Source organism: Echeneis naucrates, chromosome 22 (genome assembly GCF_900963305.1).
Source record: "Echeneis naucrates chromosome 22, fEcheNa1.1, whole genome shotgun sequence".
Classification (NCBI taxonomy): Eukaryota; Metazoa; Chordata; class Actinopteri; order Carangiformes; family Echeneidae; genus Echeneis; species Echeneis naucrates.
In genome coordinates this window covers 8,430,107-8,453,580 of record NC_042532.1, presented here as the reverse complement: position 1 = coordinate 8,453,580, position 23,474 = coordinate 8,430,107, and the positions used below count along the sequence as shown (strand labels likewise).

Sequence of the window (23,474 nt, the reverse complement as noted above, 5' to 3'; positions counted from 1 at the left end):
GTCTGATTGTATTCTATGGATGAGAATTGCATGATGATCCATAATGCAGTATTCCTTCATAATAATGCAGCCCTTTTAGTCCCCCCTCAAATTCCTGCTATCATTTATAATTTTTGTCAGTAAATAAACATTAATGGAGCTCAGAACTGCAGAAGAAAGACCCCTCTGTCTTTGCCTCTAACTCATCAATTGCAGGCAGTCCCTGCAGTACAAACAGGGGCTGGCAATCTCAATCACATCAGCATTTGCAGAAACAGCACAATTTTTGGTCTTATTCTGTACCACACCAGTGGCAAGCAGTGATGAAGGCCAATGTGGACCACTCTGGAAAAGTATAGATCAAAATGAGATGACAAGCAGAAAGGCAGACAGGTGGATTTAATGAACACAGTCCAGGGACCGAGTACATGTATCAGAGGAAGTGAGTTGTTAATGGTGAGGCCCACAGAATGAAAGGTCTGCTCTACAAACAGAAGCATGACAGTGCAGAAATACTGTTAACCCCTGTGGCACAGTGAAAAACCTGTAGCCATGGAGACAAAAAGCTTTGAGTGAAGGGCTCTTTGTTATAGTTTGTTTTTAACCTTTCACAGCAGTAGTTTTTTCTTCAAAGCAGCTAAATCTAAATCATCTTGGAAAACCTAATTACACAGAAACTGACATTGTGCTGATAAACGCTCATAAAGGGTCCTTTAAGTTGGAGAGGATCCTTATGCAAAGATTGACCACCTTTCAGGAGATTTTACACAACTTCCACAAACCACGTTATGGCATTTGGTGGCTCCCTACAGACTAAATGCACAGACACATGATGTCAATGACAGTTACGCTAATAATGCTGCAGATGACACAGCACAAAGCAACTACAGGTTGACAATACAGGTTAATCATTACCACAAACTGAATAGACTAAATAACAACTTTAATATAATAAATATCGTATAATTCAATGTGAAAAGGAAGAAAATGGAAAAATGGAATTAAAAAAATGCAGATGAAACTGAAGAGACTGAAAGCACCAGTGATTGGACTGCACAAATCTAGACTTCATACAACAGATTACAAGATAAGAATTTGCAATCTGTACTGGTTTCACCCCAGGGCGACTGACATAGCAACAGTCATTTGATTTGTCTCCATGTTTGGCTTTAACACACATGGCAGGAAGCTGTCTTTGTTTCACATCTCACTAAACACAGGATCACCCACTGTCACAGGAACCAGTCTCAAAGCTAAATGACACATGCAAGACCTGAAAGTAGTATTGCTGGATGAAGGGTGTATGCACTTTTTGGTTTTGGGCATGTACTGTGAGAATTCCTCCTCTAAAACAAATATTTGCTCTCCACTATGAAACTCATCTGGATCCAAATGGTCTGTTAGCCATGGCTCATTTGGCTTGTTTCTGCCTCACACTGCGGTGCAGATGTTACAACCTGTTAATGACAGGTTTACATCTGCTGTGCCTTACACAATCAGACATCACGGGTAAACTGCCTTTCAAAATAGCTACACACACTAGTAATGCTATCCTGGATCTGTAGAGAGGAAAACCACCTTGAGATACTCCTGCCTTGTTGTTAATGTTTAATCTGCCTCTCCCTTCCAACATAGTTGAGCTTAAGCATGCCAATTTGATCAATTACAGTTATTTCTTAAAAAAAAAAAAAAAAGGTGTTGATAATACATTTTGAATGATAACTTCCTTCCTTAATAGTGAGTGTCCAAACAAGATCTTGATCTTGATCTCTGCTTGTAGCTCAGCTAATGTGATGTCATGGCCTGGATCCTTACAAATCTCAGAAAGCTAGCTTAAAATTACCCAAGAAGGTTTATTATTTTTTTTTCTATGAATAGAGGCAAAATTAGAGGCTCCAGATCAGATGTTTGGAATAAAGAAACCTTTGAAAGAGGATGACAGTGTGACAGACCTGCCATAACAAGAGCTGTCTGGGTGAGCACCTACACTCATGTCAGATAATTACTGACAGACAGCGTGCAACACCAACTGTGCATGCAAGTCAGTATTTGAATAAGTATAGTAAATGATCACAAAAAAAGATATTTAAAGGAAAGGAAGTATGCTTTGCTGTTCTTTGTCAAAGAGACACTCATTAAGAGGTTTCAGTCTCTGTGAGGATCAGATCATATTACTAAGTGACATTCATGGGAAAGCTAAGTAAACAGACAGTGGTGGATGAAGCGGTAAACATGCTCAAGACCACACAATTGCTTTGACTGAATCTTAAACCTTGGGACTGTATGCTGCCCAAGGACAAGGTAAGAAAACAGTACACTGTGCCTGTAGAATCAACAATAACGTCAGCATCAGTTCATCGGAAAATGTCTCCATCTCAAAACTGCCTCCGACAGGCAAGAAAAGTAACATCTAATGCAAATCTTGACATCAGCACCACCTACAGGCAATGAAACTTAAATCCATATTCTTAATTCATGTTATTTTCAACCACTTAATTGTTAAAGTCATGGACTGGTTTGATCACAGGGCCAACATATAGAAGAGTATTCTTACATTCACATATTTTCATTTAATAGGCGTACGTGTGAATGTGTTTCATGCAGCCTTTTAAGCCTTTCCAGTGAAATGATGAGATGCTACTCAGATTAAAATTTTGTGATTTAGCAGCATAGGTTGACTTTATTTTGTCTGTGACAGTGAATATTTGAACTGCCAAATTGTGATTTACTAATAATTGCCTACAAATCAAACTTACAAATTTATTCATTGGCAAAATAGAAAACCTTGGCCAGATTACATTTTCATCAAATAAATCATAATTAAATTCATTGTCTGCTGAATGAGTGCCAAAGGGAGCCTAATGTTTGCTGAATTCAAATATAACTAGAAGTGCAAAAAAAATAATCTTTTCTCTTATTTATTCTTATATTTATTAACTCAGATTGGCCTTTACACTCTAAAAGAAGGTGATTCCTTACCAGGAAGTGTGTTATGGACAGGTGTAGCAATGTTGATGTCCTGCAGGTGCTCCAGGGTCTCTGTATGGAAAAGTCGGAGTGTGGACCCAGAGCTGAATGCGATCCAGGTACCAACACCAGCCACCACCATGTGGGACACAACCATGCCCTCTTCCTGATGGGCTTCCAACTGCCTCTGGGTGAGAAAGGAAAGAGAAAGTGAGAGGGACTTAAGCAAGATATAGAGTCTATATAATCGCTGCTCTAAAGTACAAGCTTATCATTAGCATTAACATCGACACATTTTCAAGATAGGTTGGTTTAACAATGTGAAAAATCTGACAGTAAATGGCAATTAGCATGGAGCCTTTTGGCCATCACATGTTGTCTGCATGTGATTACAAACTACAGATTTGGGGGTGAGTCAATTTCTGGATATAATGAGACTGAAGAGTAATATAAACAGGAAACAACAGTAGGTTGTATTGGGTAATATTTAGTAAATCTCAAATTAAATTTAATTCATAAACTTTTTCCTAATTATATCAAAAGTTTATGATGGTTTTCTGTTCATTCATTATTTTGAATTAGAATTAATCTAACAAACGCATCATACAATATTTAATTCTGCGCTTGGGAAACCAATAAACTAGGCTTTTCCATCTCCACGAGTTACATAATCTCAGCACACAATGCCTGATGTGTAGGCAGTGATATATTTGGCAAAGGAGAGTTCATTCACAAGTGTGTCAGTGCAATGTGCTGATAAAATCTGACAATGAAGTAGCAGGAAAAATAAAGGCAATATCTTATCTTTTTGATGGTTTCTCCCCCTTGTAACTTACATTTGATCTACCTTTCATTAAAATTATTAAGGACTTGTACCCTGTACTATTCAGGGGCAGCATGGCAGCATAGGGGTTAGTGTTGTTGCCCCACAAACAAGAAGGTCAAGGGTTTGGTTCCCGGCCTGGGGCCTTTCTGTGTGGAGTTTCCATGTTCTCCCTGTGCAGGTTTCCCCTTGGTACTCTGGTTTCCTCCCACTGTCCAAATACAAGCATGTTGAGATTAATTGGTGACCCCAAAATTGCCCGTAGGTCTGAGTGTGAGTGGTTGTTGGTCTCTGTCTGTCTCTGTGTGTTGGCCCTGCAATGGACTGGTGACCTATCCATGGTGTACCCCGCCGTGTACCCAAATGTCAGATGGGATTGGCTTCAGCATCTCCCACAACGTGGAAACGGATAAGTGGTAGAAGTTGAATGAATGGAATATTCTGTTTTATATCTGTCTAACCACGATTTCCTCTGTCTCAGATTGTCTCATTTGCTTGACTTCCAGTCCACATTGTGGATTTAATGCAAGTCTTCAATGAAGAAAAGAGAGCGAGACAAGCAGGTGGTCCAACATAATGAGCTTAATGAGGCTAAACAGATTATGAGTGAGTGGGTGTCAGAGGATCGCTGCTATTCCTGGAACCATGGCAGGTGCTTCCATTTCTTAAACCAGGCGGGAACACACACAAAGGGAATACTACCCATATTCCAGAATATGGAGAGAGGAACAGTGGGAAGGGAAATTAGATATCCTCATCTACTACATGCCCTTTATACTTGTGTGACCTCATTTGATAAGTACACCTACTAGTGAATAAATCACATCTTCATCTTTTACCCACTGAATCACATGTACTCTGGATGCACTCATTATAATAAACAAAACTGTGCCTTTCTTTTCCTGGTCTGACTTGTTATCTAAAGAGCCACAGATAATACCACTGATATGAGCAGACGATTTGCAATGATTAACATGTTAATCATCGTTTTCACAAGAGCTTCTTTCCTGCATGATGCACACAAGCAGACTGAGACAGACACATAAAAAAAAAAAAAGGGGTTAAGTATAGTACACACACACACACACACACACACTTACACACTTACAGACATGGCATGCATCAACAGTAATAACAATATCAGAGTTGTGTTGTATACCTCCACAGAATGTGTGTTGGTGCTGATGATGAAGATCTGTCCACCCGATGAAGCCCAAAGGTGATCCTTCACTGCCAGCATGGCCTTAACTGGGAGGACACCCAGCTTCAGCACTCTGGGCTTGTCGCAGCTCCACAAACCATCTATAAAAACAAACACAATATCAGCACATGAAACATTCCAGTACTCAAACAATAAGAAATTGTATTTCACCACATTATTAATGTGTGTGTTTGCACATTTAAGAACCAAATGTTCATATAATTAATCAGTAGAGGGGAAAAAAAAAAAAAAAAAAAAGCAAAACAACCGTAACAGAACTGTTCATTTATTCTGTTAGTGCCATAACACTCTGTTAACCCCTAACAAACTTTTCATATAATGATTAAAGCGGTGTGAGTCATAGAAGACTCTTTGTTTTTATAAAAGCCTTCTGTAATGATTATCTGCATTTATAACTCTGCTAATGATGGTGAAGTGGCCATTGATGCTTTCCACAGCCTTCACTATGAATATAGATGGGCTGTGAAGCTTTAGTCAGAGCTGAGCTCGATCCCACACACACCTCCTACACACTCTGTTCTCCATGTGCTTGGGCACATACAGTGCCAGCTCTGCTGCAATGAAGAACCTAATGCCCTCTCTTTATAAATACCAACACGTTACATTTCTGCAACTTTAGCAATTAAATTTGCTTCATTTAGAATTTGCTTTCTCAGAAGCAGATATATCGGTTGGTTCCAAAGAAAATATATTTGCAAAATGGAAACATACTATGGTAAAGTGCAAGTGTAATTTTTTTTATGATACTTTTAGGTCGCTGCACCCTGCGCTGAATACGAAGCTAATTTCCTTGCGATACCACATTCCTTTAGCTAATCTAAGCCTTGACAATTTTGCTTGTTTAAGAGAAGGCACAAAGGTGGCCAAGAGAGAAGTGCCATGCAGTGAGATACTCTTTTCGAGGTACAGCAATGACTTGACAGTCTGGGGAACTGGGTGGGATTAAAATTCTAGCAGTTCCCTGTGAGTGTTTGTGTAATAATCATAACGTGTAGGTGAATGCACATGAGGAAAATGATAAATAAATAAAAAAGGGAAAGCCAACTTTAAGGCTTATGTAAGTGGTCTCTACTGTGGTGAGTCTGCCCACATCTCTCACTTCTTAGTGTAAGATTCCTTCATGTCAGTATCAGCTACAACAAACTTCTCATCCCGTGTGTGTGTATATTCATGGACAGTAGCACATGAACAAGGCAATCAAAGCTGATTAAACAAGCTCATAATTTAGTTTTTACATTGACAGCTCTGTAACAAACAACAATGAAAAGTAGAGGTCTCTTTACAATAGAATAGAGTTCATGTTCTGACTCCTAGTCTGTGACGTGACCTTTGCCGAATCATTGCCTCCTTCTTCCTCCATCTCTCACACAGTCAGTCAAGGAGGAAATAAGCAGGCTCTGGAGAATGAGTCTGACTGTCCAGCTTCAGAAATACTGCCTCATCAACAGAGCAGCATTTCTACGCAGGATTACTCAGCACTGAAAGCTTACAGTCATAGACTCATTGTGTCTCTGTTTTTGATGTCCCATCACTGTTTACTGTGGGGGTTATTCCTCCTAGTTCTGCTGCCTTTCCCCTCAGCTATATAAACCACAGGTCTATTTAAATAACAAATAGACTACAGACAGAGCAATGTGATAAACTACTTGAGCAGTATTTCAACAAGCACGGAGTGCACCAAACTATCTAGGATGAGTTTAGCATCAACCATCATGTCACAGTGACAGAGGGTTAGGTTGAAGGGTGTATATCATATACATCCAACTTTAGGGGGCAGGAGTTACTTTTGGGTATCAATTTGACACACTAGTGGTGATGACTGATGAAAAGCAGCTTTTGCTGGAACATTCAATCACACCAACAATGGAGGCACTGGTCTAATAACTGATGTGGGGCAAAAAAGACATTGAGCAAAACAAGATGTAACAAGTGGCCCAGAAAACATTCCTAAATGGTTGCATATATGGTGCGTGTTCCTTCCAAACAAACTGTAACTTCAAAGTGGGAGGGGTGAAAATAGATTTCCTCTCGTTTTTCTGTCCTCAGGCCGTTATCCATAATCTTTCTGTTTCCATTTCACTCTCTTGCTCTGGGACATAAAAGCCTTGCAGACCAACATTAGAAAAACAACAAAACTAGAACTCCACAGAGGAAACTTCAAAGTTATTTCTCAGAGAGGTGGGAAATTTAATTTGAATCATATGAAAGGATGGAGAGAAACTATGGGTGAAAATGCATTTAGCAAAGGTGGATAATGAAACCGATACTTATGTTTGACAGCCAAGAATTACAAAGATTCTATTTCCTCATGTTACAAAACATTAACCTATCCTTACCTGCACAGTGTTATACTGACAAAAACACCAGGCAGAGAGACACAGATAGACAGAATGAGGAAGAGGCTTGGAGAACCTCTGTAAACAATATGGAAGCCAACATGTGATGGAACAAAAATAATGTGAGGGAGAGGGTGCTGGAAGAGGGCAGCTCATATCCTTTCCTCTGCTACATCTGTGCACTTCTGAGAGGGAAAACACTAAATATGTCATCACTAACAGATTGGCTTCTCCCAGACAACAGAGCAAATGGAAATAGAACCTCAACACACAGCAGAGGAGACCCCTGACATTCAACTTCACTGTGAACAAATGAGTTTTAGTAAATAGCAGTTAAAACACATGTTTATGCCAAATGTTTATTTGTGTCAATATACGCACCTATGAATTTTGGTTTGCAAAGCATTTAGCAGTAAAAAGTCATGTTTCTTTCAGCGAGTTCTGTCAGCAGAAGTGTGTTAAAGTTGGATAAGGTCATTCAATCAGCCAGAGCACACTAATTCATATGCATGGCCAATTATGGTTCAAGTTACAAAATTGAGGGCTACTGTAGACCACTGTCAGCCTGCACACTGAAAAAATTTACTCCATGAATACACTTCTCTTTTACACAATAACAGTAATTAAACCTCATAATTGTCCAAATTATAGCTATTAAAAAGAATTTTGACAACACAAAAATACACAATTTGACACACACACACACACACACACACACACACCCACACACACACACACACACACACACACACACACACACACACACACACACACACACACCTTGTGATCTGGAGTAGATTGCCACAGAGCCACTGACCAGGCCGGCGTACAGAGAGCGTTTCATATAGACCAGACTGGTGACAGTGGACTTGTCTGGTGTGAAGAAATGCTGCAGACGCACTTTTTTGGTTCGTTGGCTGCTCTTATACACAATGATGCTGAACAGGGAAGGAGATAAGAAAGTACAAAATTGTTGACAGTTACTTGTTTGGCTTAACCTGCTTTATTAGCTGAAAAAGGGAAGTAAATAATACCCCTAAAACATTTTAATAGTGTAGTTTGGAAGCTTTTTAGCCTAAATTGAGTTGATTTATATTATTATTATTATTACGACGTGATTTCAAGGACTGACCTCGTGTATACCGTAGATACAGAAACACAGCAATGATGCTACTACTACTACTAAGGTTAGTGCAATAGTCAAGACAACTGATACTATTACTGATATACTAAAGAGAATGAAAAGTCTGGGAAGAGCTCCCTGTTCTTTAATAAGAAGCCATTGACATTTACCTGCCCTCCTCCATGCCCAGACAAACACTGGGAGTATCATTGGCTTTCACCGGTGGGACATGGTTGTTCTCAGAGACAAGCTCTCCATTTTCCGAGTGTTGCTCAGCTGGGATGTAGGCCATGCAGAGGATACGTGACTCCACATTGAAACACTCAGTCACCTTTGGGCTGGAGTTCTGCATGGCCACGATGGCGATCTGGCCCATCTGATTAGTGCAACTTGCAACCTGGAGATAAATTAACAAAGGGTGGAATATCATATTTTGCTGTTTTAAGGATGATTAAATCCAATGATGTGGATTGAATTATACAAAAGCACAAAAGCTCCTTCACGGTTCACATCAAAGCTAAGGCTGGAGAAGCCAATTCAAAAGAAAAACTATTTAACTCCTCAGCCATTCAGTTATGTTAAAACTAAGCTGCATTTAACAATTCAAACATCTCTTTCAGAATCTTTTACCTCACCATGAAAATAACCAACTAGAGAGATGTTTTATACCATTAACACATCTAAGGTTTTCTGTGTTGGACAAAGGGCAGCACTGCCAGTGATTATGATGGTTAGAGTCATTCTGAGAAAAATTTAACTGATGAAACAATGTGTGTTTCAATGTGTTTCTCAGGGGACATTAGACGTATTCATAAACAGCCAAAATATACCATCTGCTCAACCTTGACATTATAGGCAAAACCAGCTGCCTGCCAAAAATAAGAGTTCTCAAAATACTTAAATACCATAGTCCAAGACTCAGATTTCAAAGCCATTAATGTGTCCCAGGAGCATAACAAATTTAGTTCACACTGAAGAGAGGCACATTATTGTAGAGACTCACTTTAAATAAAGTTTGTACAGTTTTTTGTAATTGTTCAGATGCAAGTAAATTCGCTCCTTTTCAGGAGATGAAGGGGGGAAGAAAAAAAAAAAAAAAAGGCTTACCCAGACACATCCATGGCCCACAACAGGAGTGTCTGCTGTGCTCTCCGTGTTGATATGGGGCTCTGGGTTATGAACTGCACACTCGATCTGCCAAATAACAGGAGGGTGAAAAAAGATAGTCATGTCATGGTGTACGGACAAGATAAATTGAAGATAAAACTGAACATCCAACATCAACACATCTACATGTATACAAATGTCATAAACAATTTTTTCAGACTAGATGAGTTAGAAACAATTCAATAAGACCTCAAACTGGTTTTAGTGTGAATTAAAGACCTACGTCAAAATCGTCATAAGCAAACGCTTTTCCTTTTAAATGCAGTGTCTGATACGCCGAATGAAACCCACGACCTTGGTGATATTACCACCACACTCCAACTGTACCCTTATCTACAGAAAAGATTAATGCAAAACCTATAATATTGTCATTTTACATTCTGCTGACCAATGGTGACATTTGCAATTATAGTGATAGGGCCACTGTCAATACTAGAGTTACAACTCCATTAAATGGGAAGGAAAAATGTGCTCAGAATTTCTGTAACTTAGAAAGACCTCTAATTTATTTGGCGTTTGATTCTCTTCATAGGTTGAGCTTCCAGAATTGGTGTGTTGCAAAAATGCAATGAAAACTGATGCTTTTGCAACACAGTCTAACCAACTGACATAACTGGCCACAAAGGGAAAGGGAAGAGCATTCTCTGTGTACTGCTACCCTATATTCAGGACAGAGTCTGACATCTGACAGATTATTCCAAAAGATGCATACAAAAATGTGATCTTTAAAAGTTTACCATAAAATATTGAGTGTTAGCACAGTGCTGCCCACACAGAGTTGACTATACTAAATCAATTACATTTCCATTCGGAAGGGGGCTCCCATTGTGTTAATATCTTGATAAATGAACAAATCATATGCTATCACAATTTTACAACTGCATATCTGTGTCAGTTCATTTACAGGAACCTCATGTCTCACTTCAGTCATTACATTACCTTAGGAGAACAGGCCAGGTATCTCTCTCTCGATTGGAAGACACTTACTGAATTCATGACTCTGGCATGGTTAACAACACTCTTAATAACTCCACATAAATATAGCCTTTTGTTTCCCAAAGTTCACTCAGTGCTGATGGGCATAAAACTCCAATTACATTTTTGAAAAATCAATTGCACAGAAACTAAAATACTGGCACTCATTTCAAGTCAGACAACATTAAAATACCTTACCTTGAACTCCTGCAATTTTGACATGACCACAGGCATTTGTCGAAGAAGCAGAGGGTGTTTCTGCTTTTTGATCTGATTTGCATCATCCTCTGCAAAGAACCAGCCTTGCAGATTGTCCTCTTCTAGTAAGTAAAACACACACAAATAAATGCAGTGAGTGATTCCAAGTTAAGTTATCTGTTTTCAAAGGGGAAGAATCCCAGAGTCACACTGCTAAACTAAAATGATTGACTTTAAAATTGTTAACATATTTGCTTTCATTTTCTCATCAGATTTGGTCATAATTGATAGGCAACACAACAGCTGACTGAAGAGATGAATATATACAATAAAAATGGACACACACATACAATCAAAAATGGACCCAGACAGTGAATGCATATGGCCATGCGGTGTACAGTACCTAGAGCCAGTTTAGCCATCTGCAAGTTACTGATCCATGACTGTTTGATAGCTGGGCTGAGAGTATTGAACACTGCACTGAAGTAAGTGGGTTTACCAGACCTGCTGAAAAGATGACAAAACAAAGCCATAAATGATGGTTAAAAACATTTTAGTTTTAGATAGCGTTAAATCATTTCAGTTTCAGTTTATTTTCACATCCAAAAACTGTGCCACAAAGGTCAGTCTCAAAATAAGATAAAAGCAGTCATAAAATTAGATAAAGCTCATATAAAATCAAGATAGTCATCAATAAAATCATGAAATAAGATTAAGTATGATTCAGAGACAAGGAACAAAGAACAAAAAGCTAAAGGAACACTGCTACTTTTTTAGCAGAAACTCCTGTAGAGGCCTAAAGTGTAATTGTTTTGGGCTTAAAGTGTTTCAAGAAATAATAAAGGTTTGAGAAGGACTGGTATTGTTGATATCTATGTATGTTTAATGTTTTTTCTTCCTCTACTTTAAATTAACATTTCCTAAAATTGACATTATAGTCAACAAAGTACCATGTGGTGGTGGTCTTCTGTTTTAAAGTCTTTATGGTATTTTGAAGTCAGAAAAATTTGAAGGTTGAATTGCACTTTATAGGCATCAGGACACAGCGCCCTAAAAAAGTTTCACATTGCAGAGTGAGTTAAATGAAGTTGACATTGTTCTTGTGATGCAAACATCAGAGATTTAAGCCGTACCGTACTGAATGATTCATGTTGTGTGAGCTGTGTGAAGACTTTGGAGACCAGAGGCCCGGAATTATCACGTACCTTTCTCTAAGCATTCATATTAATGTTTGAATATTTCTGGTGACAACATTAGCATCTCTTACAGTAAAAAAATGAAAAATTGTTCAGTTGAGTTGAATTACAGGGGAGGGATCGAATGAGCCTGGCCAGTCGACTGATCTAAGGTGACAAAAATATGATGGCCAACATCTACACACGCCACTCTTGTTTTGTTTTTCCTATGTATGTGTGTAAGATAGGGTTCCGTTTTAAATATATCTGTCCTAACCCTGTCACTGACTGATGAAGAGAAGTGCTGTGTTTTGCAATTGAGGTATCAGGGGAGGAATAAAGGAGAGACAACTGCAATTCCAAACAAACCCATGGATAATCTCACCTGCTAAATACAGCAGGGATGAGGGATAAAGTAAAGAAGGGAAAGCGCAAAAGAACATGACAAGGCTGAAACGAGTGATTTTGAGACTGATTACAGTGTTCTATGTATGAAATAGCAATAAAATATGAATACGTGTATTTATGAGTGTGAGGAACAGACTTGTCTTGTTTGCCAGGCAACTGGAGTTGGATCCTACACCGGTCAGCTGCCCTGATCTCCTCCTCCTTCTTCAGTATCAGCCTCTGGAGACCTGACACCCAGTCCTGGGCCACTGTGGGGTTTACATTCTGTACACATGAATTTTGGTGAGATATAAAAAGAAAAGCGATAAGTACAATATGTAACTGAGTAATTACTTGGACTTGGAAGATTTTAGCATCAATACAATGTTTAGACAAAGTAACATTAGATGGCAACTTTGACAGAAAATTATATATTCTTCTGAGCTTTAATTGATTTCTGAAGCTATCGTTTGTGTTGTCTTGTTACACTGCATTATACAGGACTATATGTACAGAGGTGCAAAGATACAACTTACAAATGGGGTGGGAAGGTTTTTACACACTCCTCCCATGTTCTCCCATTAACACACAGCCCCAAATATACCCAGTTGGCACAGTTGAAGACTGACAAACACGGAAAGTATGAAGAGTCTCTTTGCAGGAGGAAGGAATGGGGACCATGGCCTTCATGAAAATTTTTCAGCATACACACATTTACATAAAAACAGTGTTAGTATCATTTCAATGTTGCAAAAATGCTTGGTATAATTGTACAGCTCAAATATCTCAGTTTTTCTCAGACCTGCCCTCCCAACCCCTCTTTGGTCTCTCCTGCAATCTCTTGGACACATGTCTCTGAGAACTTCATTGTTATTGTGCCTCCCACTCTACTTCTGACTGATCTACCAACACAGCACAAACAGAGCTCCACACACTTGCTGCGCTCTGCAAACTAAACCTCCAACCCAGCACCAGAGGCAGTTTTGTGTGTGTGGCCACATGATACTATAGGACAGGAGAGAATGGTGCAAATCAGGACTTAAGAGAATCCACAAGACAAATTGGTTTCCCTTGTATCTTTAACATTATGTGCCTACATAAAAGCCCAGCCTTTTTGGACATCTGGGGGGAAAAAGTGAATGTGATTTTTAAAAATCAGAGGTACACTGGAGAAATATTTGTCTCAGACAATTTTTGTAATGCTTCTTAAACTATAAACAGACCCTGTAACTACTCCCAAGACCTCCTACTTAGTTAAAATATCATAAATGCCAAGCACTCAATTAGTCATAATAAATTATGATAAATTATGATTCATGCTTTGTCTTTGTGATACTCATTCTCTTTCCCAGTTATCTGGATTAAATATTAGGGAAATTGTATTTTTATGTGCATTTTTAGTCAAACTTTCTGTTCTTCATGGCTAATAAAAAACAAAATGTATTGATTTCAACTGATGTGACTATACTTCTTAAGAGTGGTTGTACAGTACCTTATAGTTTCCTTTGAGGCTGCTGATCATCATGGAGATCTGGTTGACCAGGCTTAGGTCATATATCAAGTTCTGCAGATCTTGGTAGAGCTGACCCGGGCCCATGTACAGCTTGTCTGCACAACACATAAAGCCAACATATCTAGACAAAACAGTCTCTTTGCCAAGCTGTGCAAGTTGTTCACGAAATAAAGGTTCAATTTGAATATTAAAGCTAATTTTATCAGGTATTTATTTACTGGTGTTAAAGTGGTTTGTTATAGCCACCTTTGCAGCCAATAGGTTGCATTGACTATGAGACTGCATAAAAAGAAACATCCTTATGTGAGAGACAAAGAAAAACACACAAAACCAACAGATAGCAAGGATATTGAACTAAAACCTAAAAAGCTGCTGTCACCAACACTTTAAACTGGAGTAATGAAGACAAAGATCAATAAAGGGGAATCAGTCAGTTTCTCACAGGAATTGTAACAGCTCTGCAAACTTGGCAGGGCTTTTCACCAGTCAGCCACTTGTTCATACTGTAAGAACACCATTTTTCGATGTGTAGCTTTCAGAGGCCACGCACTAAAGAATGTGTTTGTTTTTATATATCAGTGCATATTGTCATTTGGCTCTTCATTTGTGCACCCACTGTCCACCCTTTCATTTTTGCCCAAATGTTCAAAATATTAAAGCTACTCATCATTGTGTTGTTAGAAAACTCCAATGATTTTGAGCATTCCCTTTATCAAAAGGAAAAAAACGCTTTGTTCAGAAAGGACTATTGCATTTGATGACTTCATCAAAAATCTCTTGTATTAATATTAATCTTATTGAGTGTGCAGGAGGAACAAAAACTTGCATTTCAGTCTTTGGGACCTTCAGTTTGGTTTGCTTCTGCTTCTCTATTTTCCTTCCTTCACTTCCTCCTCCTCATCTTTTTCTACAATAGTCCCTATGTCTGTCTGGTGCTTCAATGCCATGGCAACCCAGTCCAGTCTTCTCCTGAAGGTCTCACTGACTGGGCATTCAGGGGGAACTTTACCCCAGTAACACATTGATAGGTGGTCTCCAGGAGAACGGCTGAGAGGTTTCCCTGCGAGTTTGTACACAAGAGGCTACTGACAGACTGAAAATTTCTCTGCTGGCCTTGCACATGTGCAGGTACTCCTACACACCAACGCAGACACACTACACAGCAGGCTTGTTGTAGTGGCTATGGATTTGAGTTTCTCTGATGTTTTCGTGGTCAATAAACTCTTACTTAATTTTATTAATGTACTGAACGAACTCATAGTCAGCCTTCAACACATGTGCAGGTTGTTATATGTGTTTATTCGCTTAAGCTGCTAAAAGATCAAATAATCCAACAAACTTGGGCTTCCATTCATCTGAAATCATTACCTTGTCTCAAGAACTGGCCATTTTCATGACTCAGCAATATTACCCAATAATACCTCTGTGTTTGATTGTAGTTTAATCCAAAATGAATATAATTTCTGCATTACACTGTATATTAATATCAGTCTCTCTGTCTCCCTTTATGCAAGGAAGGCGTCTGGCAGTATATTTCCTCCTTCGTTCTTTATAAATGTACATCAAAAGAAAGTGGAACTGTCATCATACAAATTGCAGAAAAAATAGATGTCAAGAAGAATAAAAATGTGCCTTCACTGGATTGACCATTCCCACAGACTAGACTGGCACTATGCAACACGTTTTAAAATGGATCCAACTTCCTGAATAGCTCTTTGTGAGCATGCCAATTGCCAAGAGTTTTTTTTTTTTTTTTTATAAAACAGGACTGAGAGCATCTTCCGAAGCAGACCAGTCATCACAGCAATTATGCACTACCACAAAACAAACAATATTTTTTACAAATTACACACTTGCTGTGAGAACAACAGGAAAACATAACTGAGTGATCAGTCCATGTGCTGGTCTGATTGCTAGGCCTCATAGAGGGGAGACTGACTGAGCAAAGAGACACACACAGATGACATCATATTTAATACTCTTTTCGTTGACATTCAGCAGACTGGCTGAACAGTAGACTGAGAAACAAAAGTTACCACTTGTGAAAAATTCCAGGACAATTTACTCACGTATGCTTGTGCTATCTTTCACTAACTCACATACAAGGACACACAGACGCACAAGCACACGCAGACTCACTTCTCCAAAGACACACATATAGGGGTACAGAGAGAACCAAGTGAAGGTTAATGTTATTGCCAAGGGAATCAACAGCTCTTTTTGAAGGCCTATAGTCAATCCATGTCTCAAAACATCTACAAGCTTGAGTTGAAAATTCAAATGATATTTGAAAGAAAAAAAACAATACAGTATGGCCAACATCTGGCCTTTAAGGGTAGACTGCACATACATACCATCATACTGCATTGAGATTAAGTTGTGAACTTGTATGTCAGTTACAACTTTAGGAAAACCTTAGAGCCAGACTATTTACTCAGGCCTGTCTGGGCCATCTGTTACATACACTCAATGTCTGGACAGTTCATACAACTCAGCTCAGAAATCGTCAGAGGCAGAAAGAAACCCTGTTAGGAGATTAGTCCAAAGGAGAAGCACAAATTGTTGCTTCAGTGGAGGTATACAGAAAAGAATATAAACGGTAGATAAAAAGGGGTAAAGTATTTTAAGACTGCTTATGAAGAGAATAGTGTGAAAATTCAAATCAACACAGGAGGCTGAAGTTGGGTGGCAGAATGGTGTATGTGTGTGTTTGTGCAAAGGGCCCATATGGTGCATCTACTTCCCATGGTGCCATCTGCAGAACAACTTCACGCAGCAGAGGGAACCAATAAAACAACATGGACATTGCCCCACTTAATTTGCTCTATAGTTATTCCTGTTATTCTGTGCATTTCGACTGAACTATATCCTGGCTATTACTGTGCCATAATCTTTTGGTAGTTAAACAGCTGGTGGACTGCATGCTACAAGACTGACAAAAACATTACAGGAAGTGTTGTGAGATAAATCTGACATCTAGCAGCAAGGGACTGAGCCTTATGTAACTGAATTACAGATAGATCAGAGAAAGAAGGACAATTAGAGTAAGAGAGAATGAGAGAGAGTGGGTGAGGTCAATGGTACAGTAGTAATTCCAGCCCACTAACAGTACAAAAACACTTACCAGTACAGAAATGAGCACTACCATTAGCTTGGTACAAACACATACACAGAAAGATCTAGGTCCTAGAATAAAAACTGCAGTGCTGTGACCACATAATCATATACTCTCGATATGCCTCTTGTTTGTCTGATCTGGGCCTTTCAAAGTGGCTGAGCAGCTGTCTGTGACAGGGGAGAATCCAGTGGAAAGACTGAAATCAGTGTACTTGGCAGCCAGCAGATCAGAGAATTGCAAAGGAAAGAAATACAGTCGGTGCCTGGAAGGTCTATGCAGCAGGGAAACCATTTTAGAATTGTCTGTAAATGTCCAGCAAGAAGCAACCATGTGTGTATGCTGTATATGTGGAAGATGAGTGCTACCGATTTATTGAAATTGTCCAATTTATCTATTACCGAATGTTTAAATCAATTTTCAAATAACTAGAGAAATGTGAGAGGAATAAACAGCAGTCCAAATCCAAAGTCTCAAATCTACATGGTCTACACAGGAGTTATTCCTCAAGCAATTGGTTAACCCAACTAATTAAACTCTGTCCCCTTTCCAAAAAGACCTTTTAGCTGCAGTGTTGGAAAGGGGCATAAATAGATAGTACTTGGTAGACAGCTTACTTAAAAACAACAGAATGTGAAAATGCTGTTCATACTTGGCTTAGCGTTGATGACCACCTTCTCTCCAGAATGCGCTGCTGGATAGCGGCTGTTGTCTGCCATGTCCTCGCTGGATCCAAACTCGACCACCTCGGCAAAGCTCAGAGGCACACTCCACTTAAGAAGGAACTTCTGGTCCAGTGGAGTATTTCCATTCCCGCTCCCGCTGCCATCCTGACATCTGGAGTGGCCAGAAAGAAACATGGGTCATATGCGTCAAAATGGCAATGGTTTGTAGAGCAGACACCTTTTTTGTGGGGAATCTTTGTGTCTCCTGCAGTGTGTGAGAAGAAGAGATATACAAGACCAACAAATGCTGAAGGTAGAAAATGAGAACGGTCAACATTAGCATCAGCGGTTGAAGTCTATGGATGATATGTATGAAAGATAGGAGGATATACATGTTACTGTCTAGAATAGGCAGTATGTAGTATGTGGTGACATATGACTACATACAACAACAGGGCTCTCCATCACTCTGTAAAAAGACAGTGGGTACACATGGGTCCCAGAAACTCAGTGTGATCAAAGGTCATCCAAAGGACATACAATTTAGAATTTCATTATAGTTTGGTTCACTTAAACATGGATTTCTGTTGAATTCCTATAGATATTAGATATTTCCTTATAGTAGCCTCAGAGATATTTGCAATGAAAGCAAAAATAAACAGATAGCAATTACTTTCTAAAATTGTAAAATGGTTAAGAGATTACAGGATATTGCACCCAAGGACAAGAGAAGGTACAATTTAGAGGAGAAATTAAGCACAGGTCTGGTTTGTGGTTTGTGTACTCCTACCGAATATTGGGTGTGGCACACATGAGAACATCATTGAGCAGGAAAAGGCGTCGCTCCTTGGTTTTGATGATTTCACCACGCTCATTGTAGACCGTCTCTATCATGTCATCTGAGCGAATCAGGTACCGGCTGCCATTACTCAGAAGCTAAAAGGATAGAGTTTAAAACTTAGCGTTATCCTTTTGTTATACGTTTTAGTTGAATACCAAGCTCAGAGAAGGAATGTAAACCATTCAGAAAATTCAATCTGTTTCATTTTGCTCTTTTATTCTCCATGTTTCCTGGCACTCTCTACTGTGAAACCACCAATTTTGGGCAACAACATTTAATACATGGCTATCAATGGTGACTTGAAACAATTAAAGGTTATAAGAGACATGTGGGTTATCCTGTAAACACATCTTCCTACATAGGTGCCAGAGTGGGTGGCTGCAGATAGGCAAATAATTACACCTTGGGAACACTGATGTTGTGGGCCCTTGTGCTAAGCAATGTACTAAAAATATGGTATTCAGTCAGGAGAATAGCTGGTAAAATATGTGAAGTTTAAGTGTCCAATGGCCGCCCACACTGGGGCAGAGGGGAATGCCACAGCGTATGCTTAAAGAGTCAAACATCAGCTAAAAAATTGCATGCTGACTGACCAATGAGTGCATCATCAGCTCCAACCAGTCTTAACCAGAATGTAACAATGTACACAATTAAAGTAAAACAACAACAACAAACACTCTTCATGAATCAGGGAAAGTAACTCAAACTAACAACTGCTATATGATACAAATCAGTATATAAGCAACCACAGGAGAAACAGACAGACCTTGTTGAGGTAGCGTTCGTTCATGGCCTTTGCTATGTGACGAATCTCACAACGCTGGTCAGCTTCCCTCTTCTTTTCATTGAGCTTCTCTGCCAGCGTTTCCAGTTCAGTCAAGGCCATCTGAAGGGGCAGACGGTCTGGATGACCCACTGGTGTGTTCTTCAGCATGTCCTGATGAGGATTCACAAAGAAGCAACAACCCAACAAACAAACAAAGTCGATCATTTGTTGATTATCCACACTGAGGAATAGGACAATTCATTTATGTCTTTGAAGGAACTAATATCGCACTTGAACCTCTCCATGCTTTCTCTTTCTCATGTATACATCTACATCCATATCAAAATGACAGATTAGGATTTCATAATAGATTAACATAGATTATAATTCCAGGTGTCATGAAGCCAAGATATATGTAGTTGTTGAAATGCTTTTTATACATGGTTTCTGCAAGACACACAAGCAAAGTAAACATGCCAAAGCAAACTGAAGCAAGTTTAGAGGAGATCTGAGGAAAGCATTTCCCTTCAGAGCATTCTTCTTGCCTACCCTTGAGGTAAGCCCTTTGAAAAACAAAATGCCTTGATTTGTGTCCATATCTCGCCCTCTGGTGGTGAATATACACACCACAATGTTGACTACATTTACTGAAAGGGAGGGGTGGGAAGCACTGTACCTGAAGGAGAAGAATGAACTGTGGGAATCTCTGGATTGGTTTCATCATCAGGCCATACAGAGTCATCCTGTCACTGCTGGTCTCCTGGCGATGCTGCAGAAGAGTAGACAGTGAGGAGTCTAAAGCCTTCAAAAGGCATAAGACTGGCAAGGAAGACAGAGGTGTGAATAAGATGTGTGTGCCTTTGAGTATTTGTCAGGGAATTATGTCATCAAAATGAATTTAATGCAGTTAGCTGCCATTGAAATTAATTAATGAATACATAAATAAATGCAGGCTCTTCCTGAAAAAAAAAAGAAGTAAATTACACCCTTTTGCAAGAATGTTACTCATTTTTACTGTTTTTAAATTGCATGTCACTTGCAACTGTGCATCTCAGTCAGACCTTGAGGAAGTCCAAGAAGCCAGGTTTGGATGCGCACGTCTTCCTAACCACAGACATTGCGTTGCTGAAGTTGTTCACATATTCACTGTAGGCATCCAGCACCATAGACTTGGAGAACTGTGAGAAGGGCATTTAATACACTTCTGTCAGATATTGAATGAGTAAACATTGGGCATCTAGATTTTGTCAACATATAGGGAAATCTTAAGATATAAGGAATCAGCATGCCCTGCTTATTCTTTGTGCTGAAACCAATTAGATCACAGTTTTTCCAAAAAGAATTGAAAAAAGCCCATCAGTCTGACATCACAAAGATTAGTTTGCTTTCTCAACCCTGCATCCTGTAGTATTATTTGCCTTTGCTTTTACCAACGGTAACTACAGGTGTTGCCAAATGAACCAGGGCTGAAATCAGTCCCTGAGATTGTCAGTTATTTGTCTTTTACAGTTGGGTCATTAAGAACAGTGTCTATTTTGTTTGTCTTGTCAAAATATGCACTAAATGAAGACAAAAACCTCAACTATTGTCTACCGATTAAATAGTTCAAATGCATGTACACTACCTGTCAAAGGTTTGGACACACTTTCTCATTCAAATGAATAGGAAAGTGTGTCCAAACTTTTGACTGCTCGTGTTTATCTTTATATTGTTATATTTAATTGTATATATAGACAATTACAAGGAAAATTCCATTCCCAAAATATTCTGAGTGTGTGAGTGCTTTTTTATAATGAGATGAGAACTGGGAGGTGAGAAAGGGCAGTGAACAGACTTCAAATGGGTCTCACTGGTCCTCTGTTGTCATGCCAGGGGTCGATTTTCATACAAAAACAAGGAAGTTAATTGGGACTGTGGGACACGAGGTCTTTTGTTTTGAAGATACTTGCCAATGAGTTACTATGCAGCCAAAGAGTAGGGGAAACCTAACCCAAACTAAACCTTACCGACGCCACAAAGACATCCCCAATCATCTCATGGCTGTCCCATTCAGCCACACGGCTTGCCAGGGCAATCTGGAACAGGAAGTGGCACTGCAGGATCTCACGCACACGATAGAATGTCATCTTCAGCTTCCTGTCACTCAGCAGCCTTGGCTCAATTTGGGACAGGGGCTTCTCATATTGCTGATGAAGCAGATAATGTGACCTTTAATGACAAAACACTTTAAATAAAAGTGGATTTGATGTTTACTGCAGTTGAACTATCACACCTCTAGTATCCTCTTCAGTGCATCAAGATAGTTCTTCTCACTTTCCAGTATTGATCCCAAAATACATCTTCTCATCAGCTGTAGAGGTAAAATAGCAAACCGTTGCTCTTCGGACATTCACCGTGATTTTCTTGAACACCCAATCCACACAGGAAAGATGTAAATTGAGAGTTTTAGTGCACATTCGTCACCTGTTGCTGTGAAAGACCCTCAGGTGCAGGACACAGAACGGGCTCAACATTGAAACAGTCCACCTCAATGAAGAGTTCAGACTCCTCATCCTCAAAACAGGCTGACTTCCTCTCTACAACATGAAAAAGACAGAACAAGTAAACCTGTAGCAGACATGCTCATGGGACAGAAAAATACTGCCCTGAATGTTTTGACTTCAGTAAAATAGTTAACATAGTGTAAACTGTCTTTTCTACCATTGTACATACCTTGACAGAATGACTTGGTTTTGATAAAAGAGCGTCCCTTTTTCACAGCAGCTTTTGTTTTCTCAAGCCCATCTTTGGTCCCCTCCTTAGCTGCCTTTACCAGTTTGTGCATCTTGGAGGAGACAAAACACACTATTACCTAAATGTTACTCAAAAAGTACCAAAGTAATTTTGTTTGTAGCCAAGGCTTTTGGTCCAAGATGAAGCTTAGTTTACCTATGGCTAAAAAGCTACTGGACTGAGCTAAGCAGGACAGAGGCAGTGTTAGATAAGGGATGAGGATAAACAACATATCATATCATACAGGAGAGAAGAGTTGATCAGAGAATAACAGTAACTGGGACAACAGCTAAAAAGTAATGTCATACTACATAAAGAAAGCTTTAGGCTTTGAGAGATAATACCCCAAATATTTCAGTAAGAAGATGTTTTTCAGCTATATTGAACAAATCTTCAACCAATGGCTCAAAATAAAACTCAAGTGCTGGTGTCTCAGTTTACTGAGACATAGACAGAGTAAACTATGAGTTTACTATGCCAAGTCTCACAACCTCCACGCCTAAACACATAACGAGGAAGATGCAGCAGGCAGCGAGGCAAGTGAAGACCCATCACCAGTACGAACACCACAAGTCATTCACATCACAGCAGTTTAAAGATACTGGGCAAGTGTTAGATACCCAGAGTGGTTAGCTAGACCGAGCGCAGAGGGTTGGGACTACTTTGCCTGGCACAGGCAGGAGAGGTGAGCCTCAGGTAGATTACCTTCTGCTCGTGTTTCTGTTTTATCTGCTGCAGCTCTACCGTTCCCACTGTATTTGCCATTAGATCTTTCATCTTTTTCTCATAGTGTTCTTTCAAGCGAGTCAGATCTTGAGAGAGCTAAACAAAAGCAAAGCAAGCGTTACTGGTTATGGTTTTGGAATGAGCTAGCACCTAGATTTAGAAATGTTCCTCCTGTTCCCTTTGAAATTAATTAATTTTACATTTCCTGAATCAAGTTTGAGACGGAAATAAGGCAAAATGCACTTCCACAATATCATGGAAATTTGATAGTTTGTATCCAAAATTACTAAACCCTGATTTATTAATAAAACTGGTGAAAAGCTTTCTAATCATTGTCTCCAGCCATAATACTGACAGTTTTTTTCCTTAATTTTCCCTTCAAAATAATTGCACAAAAGTTTCTGTCATGTGCAGTTAAATATGTATGAACTCATCACATAAAATGTGCAACATTTCTGAATAAATTGGGAGTAAAAATAGCTTTTAATTTAGGGGCAGCTTTCACCTTATATCTAAGGTAATGGGTATTTGATGAAATTTCAAAAGACTCTTCTTGCCTGAGTGATTCATTAAATCACTCAGGCATAAATCATTAAAAACAAAAAGAATTTGAATTCTCAAAACCACAAGCCAAAACATTACAGAGTGCAGCCAGCTGACTATAAGCGAAAATTATCTCTTGATCTGTAAATGGTTTATCCACAAGTTTAGAACAAGCACAACA

The 23,474-nt window shown here is 39.2% G+C and overlaps 1 protein-coding gene across 4 annotated transcripts in view; it reads right to left on the bottom strand.

Moving 5' to 3' along the window:
- arhgef10 (Rho guanine nucleotide exchange factor (GEF) 10) overlaps positions 1-23,474 on the bottom strand; it is a 44,801-nt gene that overhangs the window by 5,094 nt on the left and 16,233 nt on the right. For 2 of the 4 annotated variants that reach the window (XM_029493632.1, XM_029493635.1), the window contains 19 exons: positions 22,730-22,846; positions 21,965-22,076; positions 21,716-21,828; positions 21,525-21,602; positions 21,259-21,438; positions 20,314-20,430; positions 19,929-20,021; positions 19,253-19,423; positions 18,436-18,581; positions 17,633-17,817; positions 13,845-13,960; positions 12,510-12,637; positions 11,194-11,297; positions 10,791-10,912; positions 9,558-9,644; positions 8,621-8,847; positions 8,108-8,265; positions 4,929-5,071; positions 2,959-3,133 (listed from right to left, as the gene is read on the bottom strand). In XM_029493632.1, coding sequence (XP_029349492.1) covers positions 2,959-3,133; positions 4,929-5,071; positions 8,108-8,265; positions 8,621-8,847; positions 9,558-9,644; positions 10,791-10,912; positions 11,194-11,297; positions 12,510-12,637; positions 13,845-13,960; positions 17,633-17,817; positions 18,436-18,581; positions 19,253-19,423; positions 19,929-20,021; positions 20,314-20,430; positions 21,259-21,438; positions 21,525-21,602; positions 21,716-21,828; positions 21,965-22,076; positions 22,730-22,846 — 2,572 coding nt within the window. The remainder of the gene's footprint in view (positions 1-2,958; positions 3,134-4,928; positions 5,072-8,107; positions 8,266-8,620; positions 8,848-9,557; positions 9,645-10,790; positions 10,913-11,193; positions 11,298-12,509; positions 12,638-13,844; positions 13,961-17,632; positions 17,818-18,435; positions 18,582-19,252; positions 19,424-19,928; positions 20,022-20,313; positions 20,431-21,258; positions 21,439-21,524; positions 21,603-21,715; positions 21,829-21,964; positions 22,077-22,729; positions 22,847-23,474) is intronic. The other 2 variants (XM_029493633.1, XM_029493634.1) reach the window with 2 other exon arrangements.